The 18,557-nt window shown below is 40.1% G+C and overlaps 1 protein-coding gene across 2 annotated transcripts in view; it reads right to left on the bottom strand.

Annotated features, from left to right (window-relative positions):
- Nucleotides 1–18,557, bottom strand: part of LOC120515772 (solute carrier family 66 member 2) — a 96,731-nt gene that overhangs the window by 36,080 nt on the left and 42,094 nt on the right. For both annotated transcript variants that reach the window (XM_039737067.1, XM_039737068.1), the window contains one exon: nucleotides 15,260–15,476. In XM_039737067.1, the coding sequence (XP_039593001.1) occupies nucleotides 15,260–15,476 (217 nt within the window). The remainder of the gene's footprint in view (nucleotides 1–15,259; nucleotides 15,477–18,557) is intronic.

Consider the following 18,557-nt stretch of genomic DNA (forward strand, 5'->3'; position numbering starts at 1 on the left):
GCCAGTATGGAAAGACAGAACAGACAGAGGTGTAACCCGGCCTGGATAGCGTCACATTTTTTTTTTTTTTACCCCAGTCAGAGAGAAAGACTAGCGAATAAACTGGGGAAGTCTGTACTTCACGAACAGTTCATCCCTCTTCAGAACAACAGATGGCAGTGCTCCTCTGGCATGGTCCACCCGACTACTCTCCCGTAGGGCTACATTGGATTTGTGGTTCAGGAGGGCAGCTCTTTTGGGGCACTTGGGTGCTGTTTCAAAAAGCTTCAGCCAGACCCTGTAGTGATTTCAGCGTGCAGTATGGTGACACCAGAAGTACTCCCGAGTCCAAGACAAAAGAGGCCGCCTCACTTCAATTGAGGGTTAGAGTCGGGATTTGGAAGATGAGTCTTGCCCGAGAGGAGTGTAAGGAGAAAAGGGATTGTTATGCTTGTGTAATTCTGAAGATGAAGCCTGTGCGAGGTATTCTGTTAAATAATAAGAAATCCCCAAATTCTTTGCAATTTTACGTTGTGGAATGTCATTCCGAAATTGCTGCTCTGTTTGTCAGCGCATTCTTTTACAGAGTGGTGAATCCTTTCCCTAACATTACTTTGGATTGACTCTGCCACTCTGGGATGCTTTTTTTTTTATACCCAATCGTGTTAACGACCTGTGGCCAATTAACCTAATTAACTGTGAGATGTTCCAACAGTTTGTTTCATTTTTTAGCATTACCCAACTTTTACAGACTTTTGTTGCCCCGTCCCAGCTTTTTCTGAAATGTGTTGCTGGCATATATTTTTCAAGAAAACAATATACTGTAATTTCTCCGTTGCAATATTTGATATCTTTGTTCAATTTTCAATTAAATATGGGTATAATCATCCCATTCTGTTTTAATTTATAGTTTACACAGTGGCCCAACTTTGTTGGAAATGTTTTTGCAGTTTAAAAGAGGAAAAAATATAAATGACAAAAAAGAAACAATGACAGAATAAACTGAGGTGGTTTACGCTTCACATCCCCTTCAGAAACCACTAGCCAAGTATGAAGGACTGTTTGTGTGTGTGACAGTGCGCTGCACAATGGCCGCTTCCTACATTAAAGCCAGAGTTTCCAGAATAACCATCAGTCCTCTGTAGCCCTGAGCCGGATAACCGAGACAGAAATGGATGTAAGAACATCTACATTTTTAATAAGTAGTTTAAATGTAAACCCACCACTCCTAATTTGGTACTTTTCCATTTCTTTACTTGTAACTTCTAGCATGTACTGTAAAATACTTCATGAAATCTATATTGCATTTCTCCATGTAATTCATATTTATTAAAAATGCACAGGACTGCCCTGCTTTCCACGCGTTACGGACATCATCAATAATTCCGTTTTTTTTTTTTTTTTTAAAAAGCTAAACATTTCCTATTAATGCTTTGCACTCTAAATATAAATTTATGTCTGCGTCAGCAGGATGTTTGTCAGTGCTTAGATAAATGTACTTGATAGAATGATGAAGGATCTTAGAATACCTCCATTATATTTATGAAGTGGGGCTTTAATGAGATCCACTCAACCCCGCTAATGCAATGCAGGGTTGCGGTGGGCCACATCCTAAAAGCTTCAATTGTCTTGGCATACAGTATACTACAGAAAGAAAAGCTCCTTTTCACTTCATATGCCATTACAAAAAATGGCCAATACAATGTAGCTGTGCCCAATATTGCCACAATACCCTAATAACAGAAAAACAGACTTAGAAAATGGATGGAAAAATGTAACATATTGCCAAAGCTACTTAATCCAATTCAGAGATGCTGCCTCACACACACACACAGAGACATAAATTAAGGATCGCCACTTAACCTCATACTGTATACAGATCAGTTTACATGCGCTTCAATAACCCAAATATTGAAAGAAACCATTACTCCAAACAGACAAATCAGGTTTTGGCTTCTGAGAAGCCCAATTAATACATGAAGATTTCTGATAACCTGATTATGTGGCTACTGTAGGTGCCATAATGGATGGACAGGCATTTTGTCTCTGATGAGGAATAATACCTTACCCAGCCTGGACTCCATAATGCAAGGACTGCTTAAGTGGAGGTACAACCTGGTCGAGGATGGCACTGGGTTCCTATACCAGTTGGTGGACATATGATGGATGAACTGGGGGAGACTGGTATTCGGGGACAGTTTTTTCCCCAGGGCAAAAGGTGGCAGTGCTACTCTGGTATGGTCTCAATTTGGAGACCACTAGGGTTCCAATGGGACCTGTAGTTCAGAACAGCAACCCTCTCAGGATCCCCGAGTACCACCAGGGGGCGCTGCTGGGAAAAGGTCTACCTGCTTTAGGGAGCTTCTGCCGTGCTATGTTGTGACATCAGAACTACTCCCAGGCCCAACATAAAAGAAGCCATGTTGCCTCATTTAAGTGAGTAAGAGTCTGGAGGAGGATGACACTGGAAGGAAAAAGTTTAACATTTCAATTTAAAAGAGAACGACACGCACACAAAGTTAACAATGGTCACAAACCTCTTAAATAAAATATCCATCAGCAGTGCCTTAAGTAGAAATAGATTGCCATTAAAAAATCATTAACATGAATATTATTGCAGACAATTCTATAATTGTTTTAGGGTATTGAAAATGTCCTCATAAATCATTCACAAGAGCACGGGGAGAGAAATATCCTTAAATACAGAAAAAATGTAATATGTGGCAACAAAGAGATGATGAAACCATGTCTAAGGTTCCTTAAATAAGATATTCTCAAAAAAGGGCACATTTATTATTTTTCATTCCTGGTCACAGACTGGTTTTAATATTTTAGAGTACTTTTTTTTTACTAGATTTGATGACTGTTGTATATTCTTTAATTAAGCATTGTACCCCTCTGCATGCTGAGTACTAAGTACAACCTCTCTTTCATATTGTCATCTTTCTCCAGTAATAAACAGGTCTCTAATAGCGGCAAATACTGTTTCATTAAACAGCATGCATCAGTGAAAGCAAGCTTAACAAACATAAACATGGAAGTTAAATTACACTGAATAAACTGAAGATGACATTTTGTTTTTTATGAAACTTGCAAGTTTTACAGTAGATGGATAAATGTCTTGGAAATACTGAGTTACTGCTTTAGAAGAACGCCACAGCTGCACTGACAGCATAACCTGCACCATAAGGACATCTGCAGCAAAGGATGTCACAAAGACACCTGGATGAAAATCTCATCAGGAACAAGGGATATGTTAACAAAATCAGATAAATCTACGAATTAATCAAATAATGCTTACCGATATTTTAACTTTTATTCTAAGAAAACAGCACAAACAGATAGATATGAAAGGCGCTGCATACGATAGATAGATAGATAGATAGATAGATAGATAGATAGATAGATAGATAGATAGATAGATAGATAGATAGATAGATAATTTATCCAAAGGGGGAAAAATTAGCTTTTTACAGAAAGTCAATCAATAAGTAATTACAACAAACAACAACAACCCCTAGCCCTGTCCCAATAAGGCACTATAAAGACATATTGCTGAAGATATGAAGGTGCCCCCATAGCACTTTATGGATCAGATAACTGCCATATCTAAGTACTGTAACACACATTTTGCACAGACAGGTTACATTTTGAGCACATTTTACAAAAGCGAGTTACATTTTGCTTGCATTCCTTAAGCGCAAGTTACATTTTTAAGCCCGAGTGATGCACTTGGTAAATGTCTTGCCGTGACGTGATTTTTAGTGGTGTCCTTGCGCAGCGTTACTGCCAAAAGTCTGTGTGAGCACCACACATTTTCTAAGTGTGTGACACGTTTCACAAGCGCATGCAGCACATTGTGTGACTTGTTTAGGAAAGGTTTTGGTTACATGATTTTTGGCCTTACTCTTGCACACCATCACTGTCAAAATGGCTTGAGAGGGAAAGCAACAAGGCAAGGGCAGGACTTTGTTCTTCTAGCCAATCGGAGTAGAGTGCATAACGCTCTGCAGAGGGTGATGAAGGCAGCTCAGAATATTCTCTTCCTTAGAAGGGCCAACAGGATAATAAAGACCTTGGCAGTCCTACACAAACAGACTCCTTTCGCCCTTATCCCTGAAAATCATTTTTTCATGGTAAATCTAACAAGTTGTAGGCAAATAAAGCTATATAAAAGCCCGCCTGAAATCTAAGCTCTGTAACAGTGCTGATAATTGAACAATCTCTACAAAACAAGAGCCATTTGGTTCCCAAATGAACAGAAAATGAAAGCCAAATGAGTAAAAATAAAATCTAACCCAGAGACTATAAATTCCTCTCCCCTTCCATTTTGCTAAAAAGTATGAGAAAATGAGCTAATAAATATTGGTTAAGTTACTGAAACTGTCATAATTTCATAAAACCTTCTTCTAACTCTGAAGAAATATGACTTTTAATTATTCAGGATATCTATTTTGAGAGAAAAAAAAAACTGAGGGAAAAATAAAACAACCGGGGATTCAGCTGATGAGGGAAGAGTGAATATGTCTTGCCTGTTTAATATCATAAAATGAGCTGGCAGTGAGAACTGCATGAGTTAGTATTAATGACATACTGTAAAAAAAAAGAACAAATAAACAGAAATGTTATTTTTAATTTATACCGTTAAAACATATTCAGATCTGAATTTGCTGAGAAAGAATGACAAGAGTCCACCAAATACAAGCTTACTGAGCTTTTAGGAGATATGTCATACTAAAAGACATCAGAAAGAAATAAGAATCCTGCTATTTGTTATTACACCACAGGATATGAATGCCCAAGATTTAATGCGCTTTCCAGAACGTATCCTGAAATTACAAGTTGTTGCCTCACATTCTTGACTGGCTCTGTCGTTATGAGCAAAACCCTTTCAATTCACTTCGCCTCGAGTTTGGAGAAAACATGGAAATGGTTGAGTATTTCTGCGAACTTTGCAAAATGCCTTGAAGTCAATGGAGAAGGAGATACTGAATTAGTTTTGAATGGATTATACAGGGTGGTCCAGACCTAATTATGAAACTTTCAATGCAATGCACCTCGGGAACATTGCCCGTTATCGAGAAAAGGATGAAAACATTGCACCCGCTGTTTGACTGACAACAATCTCCCCGCCATTTTGGAATGCAGGGCAGGTGCTGCCATCTATCGGCAACATAAAGAATTTTTTGTGAATTCTCTATGTAATAAACTTAATAAGTTATAGCGTAATGAAAATTGCATAATTAGATCTGGACCACCCTATATAATGGTGCTAAGATGTTTTAAATGTCCCTGAGGGACAGGACAGCATCTGCCAGATATGCTGGACTGATTATTGAGACCAAACAGGCGACCTAAGCAGTGCCAATCATCGTGCCTACCCAGGATAAAATTATACTCCAAGTCCACAACACTGGGGGGTCCTGTAACTCACTCTTTGTCTCCCAAACTCCCATCACTACGACTAACACACACCTGTTGAGCCTGTCATGCAAGGAATCAGTGCTACTGAATATACTTTAGGGGGCTATCCTTGTCACTACCCAATCTGTGCTAGCAAGGAGCATGCCATGCTTAATCCAGCAGTGAACATGCAACATACAATGAATCTATGAACAAAAACAAAGTAGTTTCAAAATATTCTACTTATGGTCAGCTAATGTACCCCTTAAATGAAAATACTGCAACTGGAGTACCAAATGAGAAGTGACATCACACATGCGTGTATACCCCATATACTGTATTATTCAAGCAGGAGCAGAGTAGATCGGGTGGAGTATATTTCCAGTAGACATGCATGACACAAATCAGGTAGCCAGCGACAGTCTCATCCAACATGGCTGCAACAGTTTTGTGATGTCACAATGGCCTTACAAAGCATCACAGAGCGCTGGGGGGAAAAAAAGCCAGCTACAAAGAGAATTTTCAGAGAAACAAATTCAGCAAACAAGGTCACTGGCGAACCCAGAAAATTTGTTGGAAAAATCACTTTGGCAAATTTCACCAATCAAAACCAGTGTTCAGCACCCCGTACAAAGTTGGTCCCTGCTTTGGTCCCAGTGCTGCTAGGCTAAGGTCCTTAAAACCCTGAAACGAGCAAAGTGGTTTAATAAATAAACAGACAGATGCAAGTGATGCGTAAAACTTGATCAAGCCCAGAGCCTTCGGTCATTTTGATAGATTTCATAGTAGAGAAAAAATAATGCAAGGTCTGTGGGGCTCATTAAAAAAAAGACAAAATCAGGTGCAAGTCTCTCCTTTTTAACTAGTTGGTACAAATACAGATGATCATATGGGCAAATCTTTGTAGCTGGGCCACATAGTTGGTTTTATTTGTGTGTATGAATGTCCTGTTGAGCGATTGTTAAATGTGAATAACAACACTAGGCACGCCAGCTCTGGTTTGTAAATTGGGGTCTGTGCATTTAAACAGGTTTGAACGGACGTGGAGAGGCTGGTGGGATTTGTAGTTTGTGGTTTGTATGCTCTGTACCGATAAAACCAGAAGAGAAAAATGTGGCAGGACTTTTTGATTGTACCATTTTGTTATTGACTTCATCATCATCAGCTCCTAAACCTTTTGTTAAGTGGGCATTGGTAGCCGAGAAGGATGGTGCAAGGCCACCCGATTTAAGGACGGCGGTGGGTTCTTTCTCCTCCCAATCCAGTCTACCGAAGCTCTTTGAGAACAGGCGCGCCTCTAAAGACTATTCTTCTGGACTCTGGTGGTAGGACCATATTCACTATCCTAGTTCAGGGAATCAGTTTATTAAAAGAGAGTATCCCGCCACATCTTTCTATTCTGTAACCAGAGCTTATGTTTCCAGAATCACTTGCATCACCTGCAGTAAAGACTTCTTCCAGGACTGTAAATATCGGCATATGTGAGTTTGTTCGTGGTGTTTGTTTGGTACTTTTTCTCATTATTTTTCTTTACCATGTTTGTAAGCAGTATATATATATATATATATATACAGTATAGTATATATATATATATATATATATATATATATATATATATATATATATATATATATATATATATATATATATATATATATATATATATATATATATATATATATATATATATATACTAGCAAAATACCAGCGCTTCAGCGGAGAAGTAGTGTGTTAAAGAAGCAATGAAAAGAAAAGGAAACATTTTGAAAATAACGTAACCTGATTGTCAATGTAATTGTTTTGTCACTGTTGTGAGTGATGAGTGTTGTTGTCATATATATATATATATATATATATATATATATATATATATATATATATATATATATATATATATATATATATATATATATATATATACACACACATATATACACACAAATACATATATATACATACATACACACACACATATATAAACATATATATACATATACATACATATCTACATATATACACACACAGCTATTTCGTATCAGTGCAATACGCTGTTTGTTAAAACGGTTGACTCCCGCTCTTACGTGCAATAACAAATCAAATCATTCAGTTGTCTTTGCTCATATGTCATTTTAGAGCTGGACGCCTGGCATCTTTTTTTGGCCACAAGTTCGTTTCTGTTTGCTGTGAGGTTCTGTGTTGTGGAGATTCTCAGGATGGACTGCAGGTGCTCATCAGTGAGGTGACTCCTGTGTGCTGTTTTGTTAGTCTTTATCACTGAGAAGAGCTTCTCACACAGATATGTGCTACCAAACATGCACAAGGTTCGAGCCGCATGTAGACGGACTTTTTTTGTTCTTCAAAGTCACCAAAGCGCCGTGCAAACTCAGTGCGCAATAACTCTAACCAGCGCTGCATTATGGGATCTGTAGTTTATTGTGTTACCAGCGCTTCATATATCCGGCCTTTAATAACAATAATACAGTATATAAAATGATCTCGCGGGCGGATATAATTACGCCGGGCGGATGTGGCCCTTGCCCTTGAGTTTGACACATATGGACTAAATAGAACTTGAAAAGATATATTTTTCAAATGTGATCGCGCAATTCAGATAGAGTTGACGCAAGACTACAGCCTGCATGCCTCAATGAGTCATCCTCCCTCGCTCTTACTTTTTTACCGTTCATCTAATGAATACACTGAGTATGGCTTTACCAAAACAATCATTGATGGCGAATAAAGTATCCATTATTCGAGTATGTAGAGCGGGAGATATATATATATATACCCGCGTATCGCAGCGGAGAAGTAGTGTGTTAGAAAAGGTAGAAAAGAAAAGGGAACATTTTAAAAATAACGTAACATGACTGTCAATATACAGTATTTGTTTTGTGAGTGTTACTGAGTGTTGCTGTCATCAAGGATTTGATTATCATTATTTCTTTCAATCAGGTTCGTATTTGTAGGATGTGTTGTGTTCAAGTTACATTCCGTGTTTGTCAATCGTTGTAAAGATGACAGGTTTCATTCATCGATTCGTTTCTTACTGCATCAATAAACAGCTCGTCCTCTTCTTTATCTGAGACCTGACACTGCATGCACGGTTTTTTTTTTTTTACACTGTCTTCCTTTAGCGGGACATTGACTTTTTCCACCGTGTGCTTTGTTTCCACAGTAGCTGCATTCATGGATATGCTTATCAGACGCTTCATATTTTTGCTGCCTTTTCAATTGTGTAATTCGGTTTTTGTTCAGCGCTCTTTGGAACTGTTGCTTTTTATCTCTGCACTGCGTCAGTTCACGTGAGCCACTCGGTGTACTTGTATCGAAGGTTCCCAGCTGTGCTGGTGCCATCTCGTGCTATGTCCATAGCTTTATTTAATGTTACCTTAGTCCTGGCACTTAAAACTTTCTCTCGCAGTTTCGCCGAGTTTGTGTCAAACACCACCCTGACCATCTCATCTTCCTCTCCATAAGCACAGTCCTTCACCCGTGAATATTTACCCGTGGCAGTTTGCTATTGGATTGCCGCTGACGGACGGCCTTATATGGGCAGGCACTAAATTACAAACGCCAGCGCAGCCTGTCTATGAACTTAATTTAAAGTGTAGGTTTACATCGTGCTTTGTTTCCGAAGTAGCAGAACTCATGAATATAGTTGTATATGTCACTCGCTCGCTTCTTATTGTTTCGCTGCCTTCTCAATTATATAATGCATGTTTTCTTGAGCGCTTTTTTGAGGTCTTCCTGGTTTTCTATGTACTGCGTGATTACGTGGGAGGCGTGATGATGTCACACGAAACTCCGCCCACGGCGTTGAAGCTCATCTCCATTACAGTAAATGGAGAAAACTGCTTCCAGTTATGACCATTACGCGTAGAATTTCGATATAAAACCTGCCCAACTTTTGTAAGGAAGCTGTAAGGAATGAACCTGCCAAATTTCAGCCTTCCACCCACACGGGAAGTTGGAGAATTAGTGATGAGTCAGTGAGTGAGTGAGTGAGTGAGGGCTTTGCCTTTTATTAGTATATATTATATATATATATATATATATATATATATATATATATATATATATATATATACACATACATATACACTCACCTAAAGGATTATTAGGAGCACCTGTTCAATTTCTCATTAATGCGATTATCTAATCAACCAATCACATGGCAGTTGCTTCAGTGCATTTAGTGGTGTGGTCCTGGTCAAGACAATCTCCTGAACTCCAAACTGAATGTCAGAATGGGAAAGAAAGGTGATTTAAGCAATTTGGAGCGTGGCATGGTTGTTGGTGCCAGACTGGCCGGTCTGAGTATTTCACAATCTGCTCAGTTACTGGGATTTTCACGCACAACCATTTCTAGGGTTTACAAAGAATGGTGTGAAAAGGAAAAACATCCAGTATGCGGCAGTCCTGTGGGTGAAAATGCCTTGTTGATGCTAGAGGTCAGAGGAGAATGGGCCGACTGATTCAAGCTGATAGAAGAGCAACTTTGACTGAAATAACCACTCGTTACAACCGAGGTATGCAGCAAAGCATTTGTGAAGCCACAACACGCACAACCTTGAGGCGGAGGGGCTACAACAGCAGAAGACCCCACCGGGTACCACTCATCTCCATTACAAATAGGAAAAAGAGGCTACAATTTGCACGAGCTCACTAAAATTGGACAGTTGAAGACTGGAAAAATGTCGCATGGTCTGATGAGTCTCGATTTCTGTTGAGACATTCAAATGGTAGAGTCAGAATTTGGCGTAAACAGAATGAGAACATGGATCCATCATGCCTTGTTACCACTGTGCAGGCTGGTGGTGGTGGTGGTGTAATGGTGTGGGGGATGTTTCTTGGCACACTTTAGGCCCCTTAGTGCCAATTGGGCATCGTTTAAATGCCACAGCTACCTGAGCATTGTTTCTGACCATGTCCATCCCTTCATGACCACCATGTACCCATCCTGTGATGGCTACTTCCAGCAGGATAATGCACCATGTCACAAAGCTCGAATCATTTCAAATTGGTTTCTTGAACATGACAATGAGTTCACTGTACTAAAATGGACCCCACAGTCACCAGATCTCAACCCAATAGAGTATCTTTGGGATGTGGTGGAACGGGAGCTTCGTGCCCTGGATGTGCATCCCACAAATCTCCATCAACTGCAAGATGCTATCCTATCAATATGGGCCAACATTTCTAAAGAATGCTTTCAGCACCTTGTTGAATCAATGCCACGTAGAATGAAGGCAGTTCTGAAGGCGAAAGGGGGTCAAACACCGTATTAGTATGGTGTTCCTAATAATCCTTTAGGCGAGTGTATATATATATATATATATATATATATATATATATATAAAAAAAATCCAACATCTGTGTGTCTATCCGTCTGTTTTTCATAAGAGAACTACTTAATGGATTTAGATTGTATTTATTTTTTCCTGTAATTTGCTTGAAAGGTATCATAGTTTGCTTGCAGGAGCAATTCATTTGCGCTAATCTGAGAGACAGAGGCTGTGGGCCGAGGGAAGGGGAGGAGGAAGTGTGACGTCAGGAGTGGGGAGCTGGGCAGGGCCTTCCCTCCTCACTCATGCGCCAGACTCCATTTGAGTCGGTCTTCCTGTCGCCACATGTTGGAGCGTACCTGTTTGTTCATCGATTTTTAAAGATTGTCCTTTTACACTGCTTCGCGGGCAGAGCCGCAGGGGGCAGCTAGTAGTAAATAAGGAATATTTTGCGGTATATATTTGTTTGTTGGATCTATATGGGCATCTTCCTGGGGTGTTGTTAATATTCGGGTGTCAGAGTGGAAATACTGTAGGGCTGAGGTGTTGGCCTGATTCTATCTGTCTCTCATTTTAAAAGCTTAGCGACTTCTTTGCTGCCTAAATCTGGTGGCAACCTCCGCGCTTTCTAGAAGTTGGGGGTGCACAACAAACTGACAATTTATCAGAAAGAGTACACAAAAATAACAGGATCACAAAAGGGTTAATCCAGAAAATAAATAAGACGGGAGATGAAAGGATTTATCACAACAAACAAAATCACAAATTTGTAGTAAAGTATGCATGCACACATTTCAATCTTGCTTAAATTATATGTGATTTTTTTCTGCATTTTCTTAGTAAGTCATCTACCTCTTGGTTCTCCATTGAGCTTGTCACTGAAACCCAATTACTGAACACATACTACCACATGCACTCTTCTCAGAATCCCATAGCCATTCTTAATTGAAAACAGCATGCGACATGTTTGACTCCAGACTGTAAATCTTGCCTGAAGGAAACTTTTTTCCTCTGGACTTCTACCTCTGTAAATGAGTTCTCTTCACTAATCTTCGATACTGTGTCAAGGAAATGGCATGGAACTTTACAACAGGGTAGGGCAGGATAGGAAACATGTTCAGTTAAATAACTGCTAAGAAGCTTGGGTACATGTTGAGCAAGGAATCTGCTCGCATATACAGAGTCAAGTGATCCAAGAACAACATGAAGTAGGGGTTTGATTGGAATTAAATATGATATCATCATATATAGCCAATGGTTTGAAGTGTGCCATTGTGATCTGTGAAGTTTATTCCAAACACATTATTTTATTAAAGATGGGTAATTAGGCTATAAATAAATACAGCTGAAACCACACAAATCAGCTGAAAAAGAGTACCTGACAGGGAGATGAGAAGAAACAAGGGAAAGATGACTCTGGCAGGTAAGCGCTGATGTGCCCTGTTTGGTGATGGTGATGATCAATATAGGCCTGGGGCCACTGTCAGCTATTTAGAGGTATCCCAAACTGATACTGCTTTGCAGTAACCATGTGCTATTCTCTATTCATGCTATGCCAGCAAAAAATTGTACCCATGTTTGGAGAACCGTGAACTGCAGAGAAGACATAAAAGCTTGGACAACTGCACAGAACCTCAGTACTCAACTACGGACAAACGGTAGACATCGCTCCTGCTTGTACCTGGGAGAATATACCTTCTGCACACCCACCGACTGCAGGGACCGCCAACTGCATCACGCTTCCGCCAGTAGCTCTCCTTTGAATGTATTATATTATTGTGAATGTTAATTTCATATTAAACAGAAGCTAGTATATTTCTCCATTATATATATATTAGTTGTTCTCTGCGGCTCCACCTGCGTAGCAGTGAAACAGGACAAACTTTAAAAATCTGCAAGGAACACTCCGAAACACAGAGGTAGGGCGACTTGAACGGAGGCTGGCGCACGAGTGAAGAGGGCCCCGCCCGGCTCCCCATTCCGGACGTCATGTTTCCCCTTAACCTCGGCCTGCAGTCTCGGTCTCTGATTAGCGCAAATAAATCACTCCTGTAAGCAAACTATGATTCTTAGTGCAATTACAGAAGTCGCAAAATCAACCGGAATGTTCAAGCAACTTATACAAAAAAAAAACAGATCTAAATCTGTTAAGTAATTCTCTCATGAAAAGCGGACAGACTGACAGACAGATGTTGGAGATATATATGTATATTGTGGTACCCAGGAGGGCTTGTGCCTCCTCCAGACCGCGAGGGGGCGTCCGTCCTGGTTATGTTGGGGGCCTCGGGTAAAGGGCTTGGAAGCCCAGCCCTGTAGGGACCCGTGGCCACCGCCAGGCGGCGCCCCAGTGCCTGAAAATCCCGGGAGCCCAGCACTTCTGCCACACCAGGAAGTGCTGGGGAAGACGATGGGGACACCGGACGGCTTCCGGGTGCGCAGCCGGCACTTCCGCCACACTGGGGCGTGGCTTCGGAGGAATGCCGGGAAGCAGCTGGAGTCCATCCGGGTTCCCATTTAAGGGGCCGCCTCCCTCCAGTCGTCGGCAGAAGTCGGGTGGAAGAGGACGGAGCTGGAGGGAGGACTAGAGGCGGCCAGGAGAAAGGCACTGGAACTGTGTGGCCTGGACATTGGGGGAAATCGGTGCTGGAGGCACTGGGGTTTTGTGAGTGCACGAAAACTGTAAATATATTGTTAATAAACATGTGTTGGGTGAACTTACGATGTCCGTCTGTGTGTGTCCGGGCCAGGACTTGCCCCCTGCTCGCTTCACGAGACCATCCCCTCCCCCAGGGCACACCACGCGCCAGCCACTTCGCGTCTCTGCCACTCGCATTGTAAAAGGGGTGGCTGAACGCACAATTTGGATATGCGGACAGATCACCTGCTTGCTCACTGCTCCTCCTGCCATGTTGTGTGTTCTGCTTCTTGCGCTGCATATCAATCATTTAAAAGCCTCTACAGCAACTGTGCTTTTGTCTCACTGCTTCGTCTTCCGGGATGTTAGGGCTTATTATTACTTCCCTTATTTTCTGAATTTGCACATAGATTATTATTGTTCTCTCCTTTTTTGCCTTCTTTTCTCTCCAAAATTATCGCATCTCTTTTCGATGCGCTGCTCTTTCTTCTTCGCTTAGTCGTTCACATGGTATCTAGTAGTACGTATAACATTTTTCAGAGATGGGAGCAAATGAAGTGTGTCTGCCAAAAGCATTCCAACAACTGCGAGGTTAGATGTCCATGAACTTGTTTAAAATTGTTTGTAAGTATGGCGTGACGTGCAAAATTCACCGTCTCACGGGTATTGCTTTCTAAGGTTGTAGTGTCTAGTGTCGCATGAAGTCAAAGTGTCTCTCTCCGAGATGATCATGTCTCGTGTGACGTCAAAGTGTCTCTCTGAGATGATCACGTCTCGACCCAAGATTTATTTACATAATAGACAGATACAGGTGCCCTGCCCAGGGTTTGTTTCCAGCCTTGCGCCCTGTGTTGGCTGGGATTGGCTCCAGCATACCCCCATGACCCTGTACTTAGGATATAGCGGGTTGGATAATGGATGAATGGATAGACAGATATACACACACACACCCCCACATACAAACACACACGCACACACTTTTGGTTTAGTAAAGGCTGCAATCTCTAGTAAAATTATTCCCAGGGAGCGTGCGACTATTGCGGGATACATCTTGATAGTTACAAAATAAGATAATATTGCAATATATTACTCACGTTTAATTTAACTGAAGTTAAAACTGAACTTATAGTGGATTCAGAAAGTATTTAGATCCTTTCACTTTCTTTATATTTTGCTGTGTTGCAGCCATGTGCTAAAATCATTGAAATTAATTTTTTTTCCCCCTCACATCAAGCAACGCTCACACCCGAGTTCACGGCATTAATAGCAAAACATTTGGAAAACCAATATGGCCGCCGCCAGGAAAACCTTTGTTATGCTTGCTTTACTGGAGTAAATACCAGTTGATAACAACACATTACACAGACTTTTCACACATCAAAACACTGTAGCAACATGTCCATAGATAGAAGTTGGACAGTACTGTGTGTACAACTGATTTTAATGAGACACAAACAGACAGAATTGCTAATAAACAGTATAATACTACAGCTTTCACCAAAGTTTGCAGAGTACATCACCACTTTGGATTGATGTCAAAATCTGAAGTTGAAGAAGCTCGGATTTGACAGATCAGGCCTGAGTTTTCAAATAGAAAATCCGAATTGTGGAGGGCATTCCACTTGAAAATTCCAACAAGGAACTCAGACATTCAGAATTTCCAGTTCAAATGGAACACAGCATAAAAACTGTAGTTGGCTAAACACTTAAAAACTTGAAAATACTGCTTCTCTTCTGTTCAAATAAATTCTATCACAGCCATAAACAAATAAATGTGATGCGCTTTCCTAAATGTAATAGTTTGCCTTGTGAATCAAGCTAGCACAGATTCTCCCAACATATTTATTGACAAGTGTCAATTGACATTGCCAGTTACAGACAAGTGTTAGATTAGCCTGCACAGGACTAGTGAATCCATTTTCAAAATGCCTCTAGCCAGGCTTGTCTTGAGACTCACCTCATGCCTTCGGTGGACTTGTTCTGATAGTTTCGGTATAACTGTGGAGTGCCAAGCATGGCCTCAGTGAACACAGCAAGGAAGCCCAGTGTTTCAACAAAAAGAGCAGAGTCCAGGAAGAGGTAGGTAATGTAAGCAGCTACTGCCGTGAATGCCAGGACACACTGCAAATAGTCAACAAATCTGCTCCACAGCCAGAAGTAATTCAAGTCAAAATCTGAAAGTAGAAAAAGATTCAGAGTCAGCAAATGTCTAATCATTTGTTTTATAAAGCTATAGGAATACTCTGCCCAAAAATGGCACGTTACGCACTTACTTAGTGATTTACTTAATCGGTTACTTAGTGATCATCGAGAAAAATGTTCAATCTCACGTTTTCATGGAGAACACAGATTAAAAAAAAAAGTTTATAATAAAATATCAGACAGATGTGACCAATGTTGTAGAACTGCAAACGAAATTAAAAGTATCCATGCTAGAAAAAACACAAAAACCAAAAAAACCACAGCGTGTCGCATAATTCAAATGTCAGTTATCCATTCTTTTGCTCACAAAGTGCAAAATGCATGCATTTTTTGCTGAAATATTGTAAAATAAAAGCATCCAAAAAAAAGATCAGTGTGCATTATGAACAGGATACGCAAATCACATAGGATTGCGCTTTTGAATTGATGAGAGAACTCTTGACCAAAGAACTTAAGGAAGAAGCAGATCTTTAATTCAAAAATCCAGGCCCATGTAATTCTTGTTCCCCACTTATGATGCATATTGATTTTTCCAGGAGCATTTATTGAACAACAAGCCATGCTGCCTGTCAAAGTCAGGTCATAGATAAAAATTTTTTTAATGATTTGATATCCCTTGATATCCCTACAACTACCTTCACCTACTTTCCTCGGTTTCCGAACCGATGCACCTTCTCTCTAGCACGTTCCCATAAAGCCAGCTTCTCAAATGGTCATTTCAAGGCGTTTTTATACTTTCCATGATTGAAGATGACTCTCAGCATCCCTCCTACTCCTACTTTACTCTTCCTTGTGTGTCTCATACTGGCTACAACTCACCCTTCTTCCAAATGCATCACCAAAGCCAAACTGACAATCAGCTTGCTTGGTGGAACTACATACATACCCAGCCACCTTAAGTGTTTTATTATAAGATGATACCATGCTTATCTAAAAAAGTCCATATATGAGTAAGGTACATCATCCTGGCTTAGGACCAGGATATACTTGACACTACATGACACAGACACTTGCATACTTGCACCTGTACTTTATGTAAATCTGAAGGATTCCACTAGGTGGCAGTGTGAGAAATCATCACGGTAGAGAAAATGTGTTGTGTGTTAAAGATAAAAATTCTTTGCATTCTGCTGCTGTTGTGAAGGTGTAAAAAAATATATGACAACAGAGACAAGGAAGATGGTATGTAATACCTTTAAATGTATTACATCATTATGATTGGGAATATGCGACGCTTGTATTTCCTATGCGAGAAGTGGATGAAGAAAAGTTACACGAATACTTTCGTATGTCAGAATTTAAGTCTGATGATTTGCCTCATCGTGCCGATCCATTCATCAAACATCGAAGTACACACATTGATCCCGTTGGAGCTGCAATGCTGCTTGCCATCACACTGTGTCATCTTGCAACAGCTGAATCCCCACTTAGTTTCTCAGACATTTTCCGCTTTGCACGGGTGTATCTGTCTCAAATTTGCTTCCATTTCCTCTTCCACGTTTCCACATCCACTTTCAAAGAGCTGCTGATTTGATGTCAGATGTTCTGACAGGTACGTTTGTCACTATGGAGATGTTAATTGTAAATAATGATGCCGATGTCACGTACCAAAACACACACGGCTCCCAAATTTTTCCTTAATATCCAACGACATGCTCAGAGGATGTGTCAAAAGGGTGCTGGGACTGTATGGCAGCCATGATGCATGCACAGAAGCGTTCTGAGCGTCAAATATATCCCAGCCCTTAGTTTTCATGAAGGGACACATGGTGCTTTACTTCAACATCAGAGGCTACCACAGAGTCTACAAACCAACTGGATCTCATCTTCAAGTAGTGAAATAAAAAGAAATATAACTGAAAAGACAAACAGGCTAAAAGTGTTAATAATGGTTTTCTGATAAAGAGGATGGAAGGATGGATGGATGAATGGATGGATATTTTGCCTCTAAGTGAGGAGAGCTGCAATGACTGGCCCACTTATCACATTACAGAAATGATTTTTTTCATTTCAATAACAGTAGCTACTTTAATAAACTATTTTACCAAACTTTAATTTTTAATCTTACACCGTGGGTGCCTGCATTTTGTAAAACATTACAAATCTTGCTTTTACAACACTAATGATTCATATACTGTATTTCAAAGACGTGTGCACAGCTTAATAAGTTATTTCTATAAGTAACCTTAAAATTGTATTAAAGTCCTGTGACAGCCTTTAATCTCCATATATTTAAAACAAAATCTATCACTGTAAATCAAAGTGTGCCGGGATCTGTTGCTTTCATCGTGCACATAATTAAATGACAGAATTTATGACAAGACTTTTCTATTATGACACAGAGCTATCTTTAGTTTTCATCCCCAATCAGGATGTCAGTGTCATATGCCATATCATTCCAAAGAACTAAGCTTCTGTATATAAAAACACAGACTTTGATGAATGAAGAGGCAGAATATGGCTCAGAACACTCATGCGATAAATGTGAGGAATGGTGTTCAAAAAATACATTTACTCATACAGGTGACAAAAAATGTGCCCGAGGCACTGCATCCTTATGAATTGTTTGTCTGCTTGGAGTTATTGTTGAGTTTGTAGCCAGGATTGTTAAAGTCTGGATGCTTAATAATAAGGATTTGCTTTACAAAGGGTACTCTGCCAATATATAAAACAGAGAAGAAAGACTTAAAGAGGATTCTAAAAAAGTGGGAGGACTTAAAATTCTGTTTCAAGTGTTACAAAAATATAGATGATCACAGCTCAACAAATAATTAAGCAAGTTAGTAGATGTGATGAACTAGGAGTCCTAAATCACTACAGGGTTCCAACAGGGGAGTGGGGGGGGGTTTAACATCACAACCCCAGCTAGAAAAGAATGCAAACGCAGGATCATCATAAAATAAAAAGGTTTATTCTCATAGGAATGCTCTGTTACTGTGTAAAGTTCCGAAGAGCAAGCACAAAAGGTATAAAGGAGTTGCCGGCAAAGGCAATCCAAGCTGAAGAAGGTCCCAAAACAGAAATGACAGACCGAGGGTCAAAATTCTAAACGT

The sequence above is a fragment of the Polypterus senegalus genome, chromosome 15 (genome assembly GCF_016835505.1).
Source record: "Polypterus senegalus isolate Bchr_013 chromosome 15, ASM1683550v1, whole genome shotgun sequence".
NCBI lineage: Eukaryota > Metazoa > Chordata > Cladistia > Polypteriformes > Polypteridae > Polypterus > Polypterus senegalus.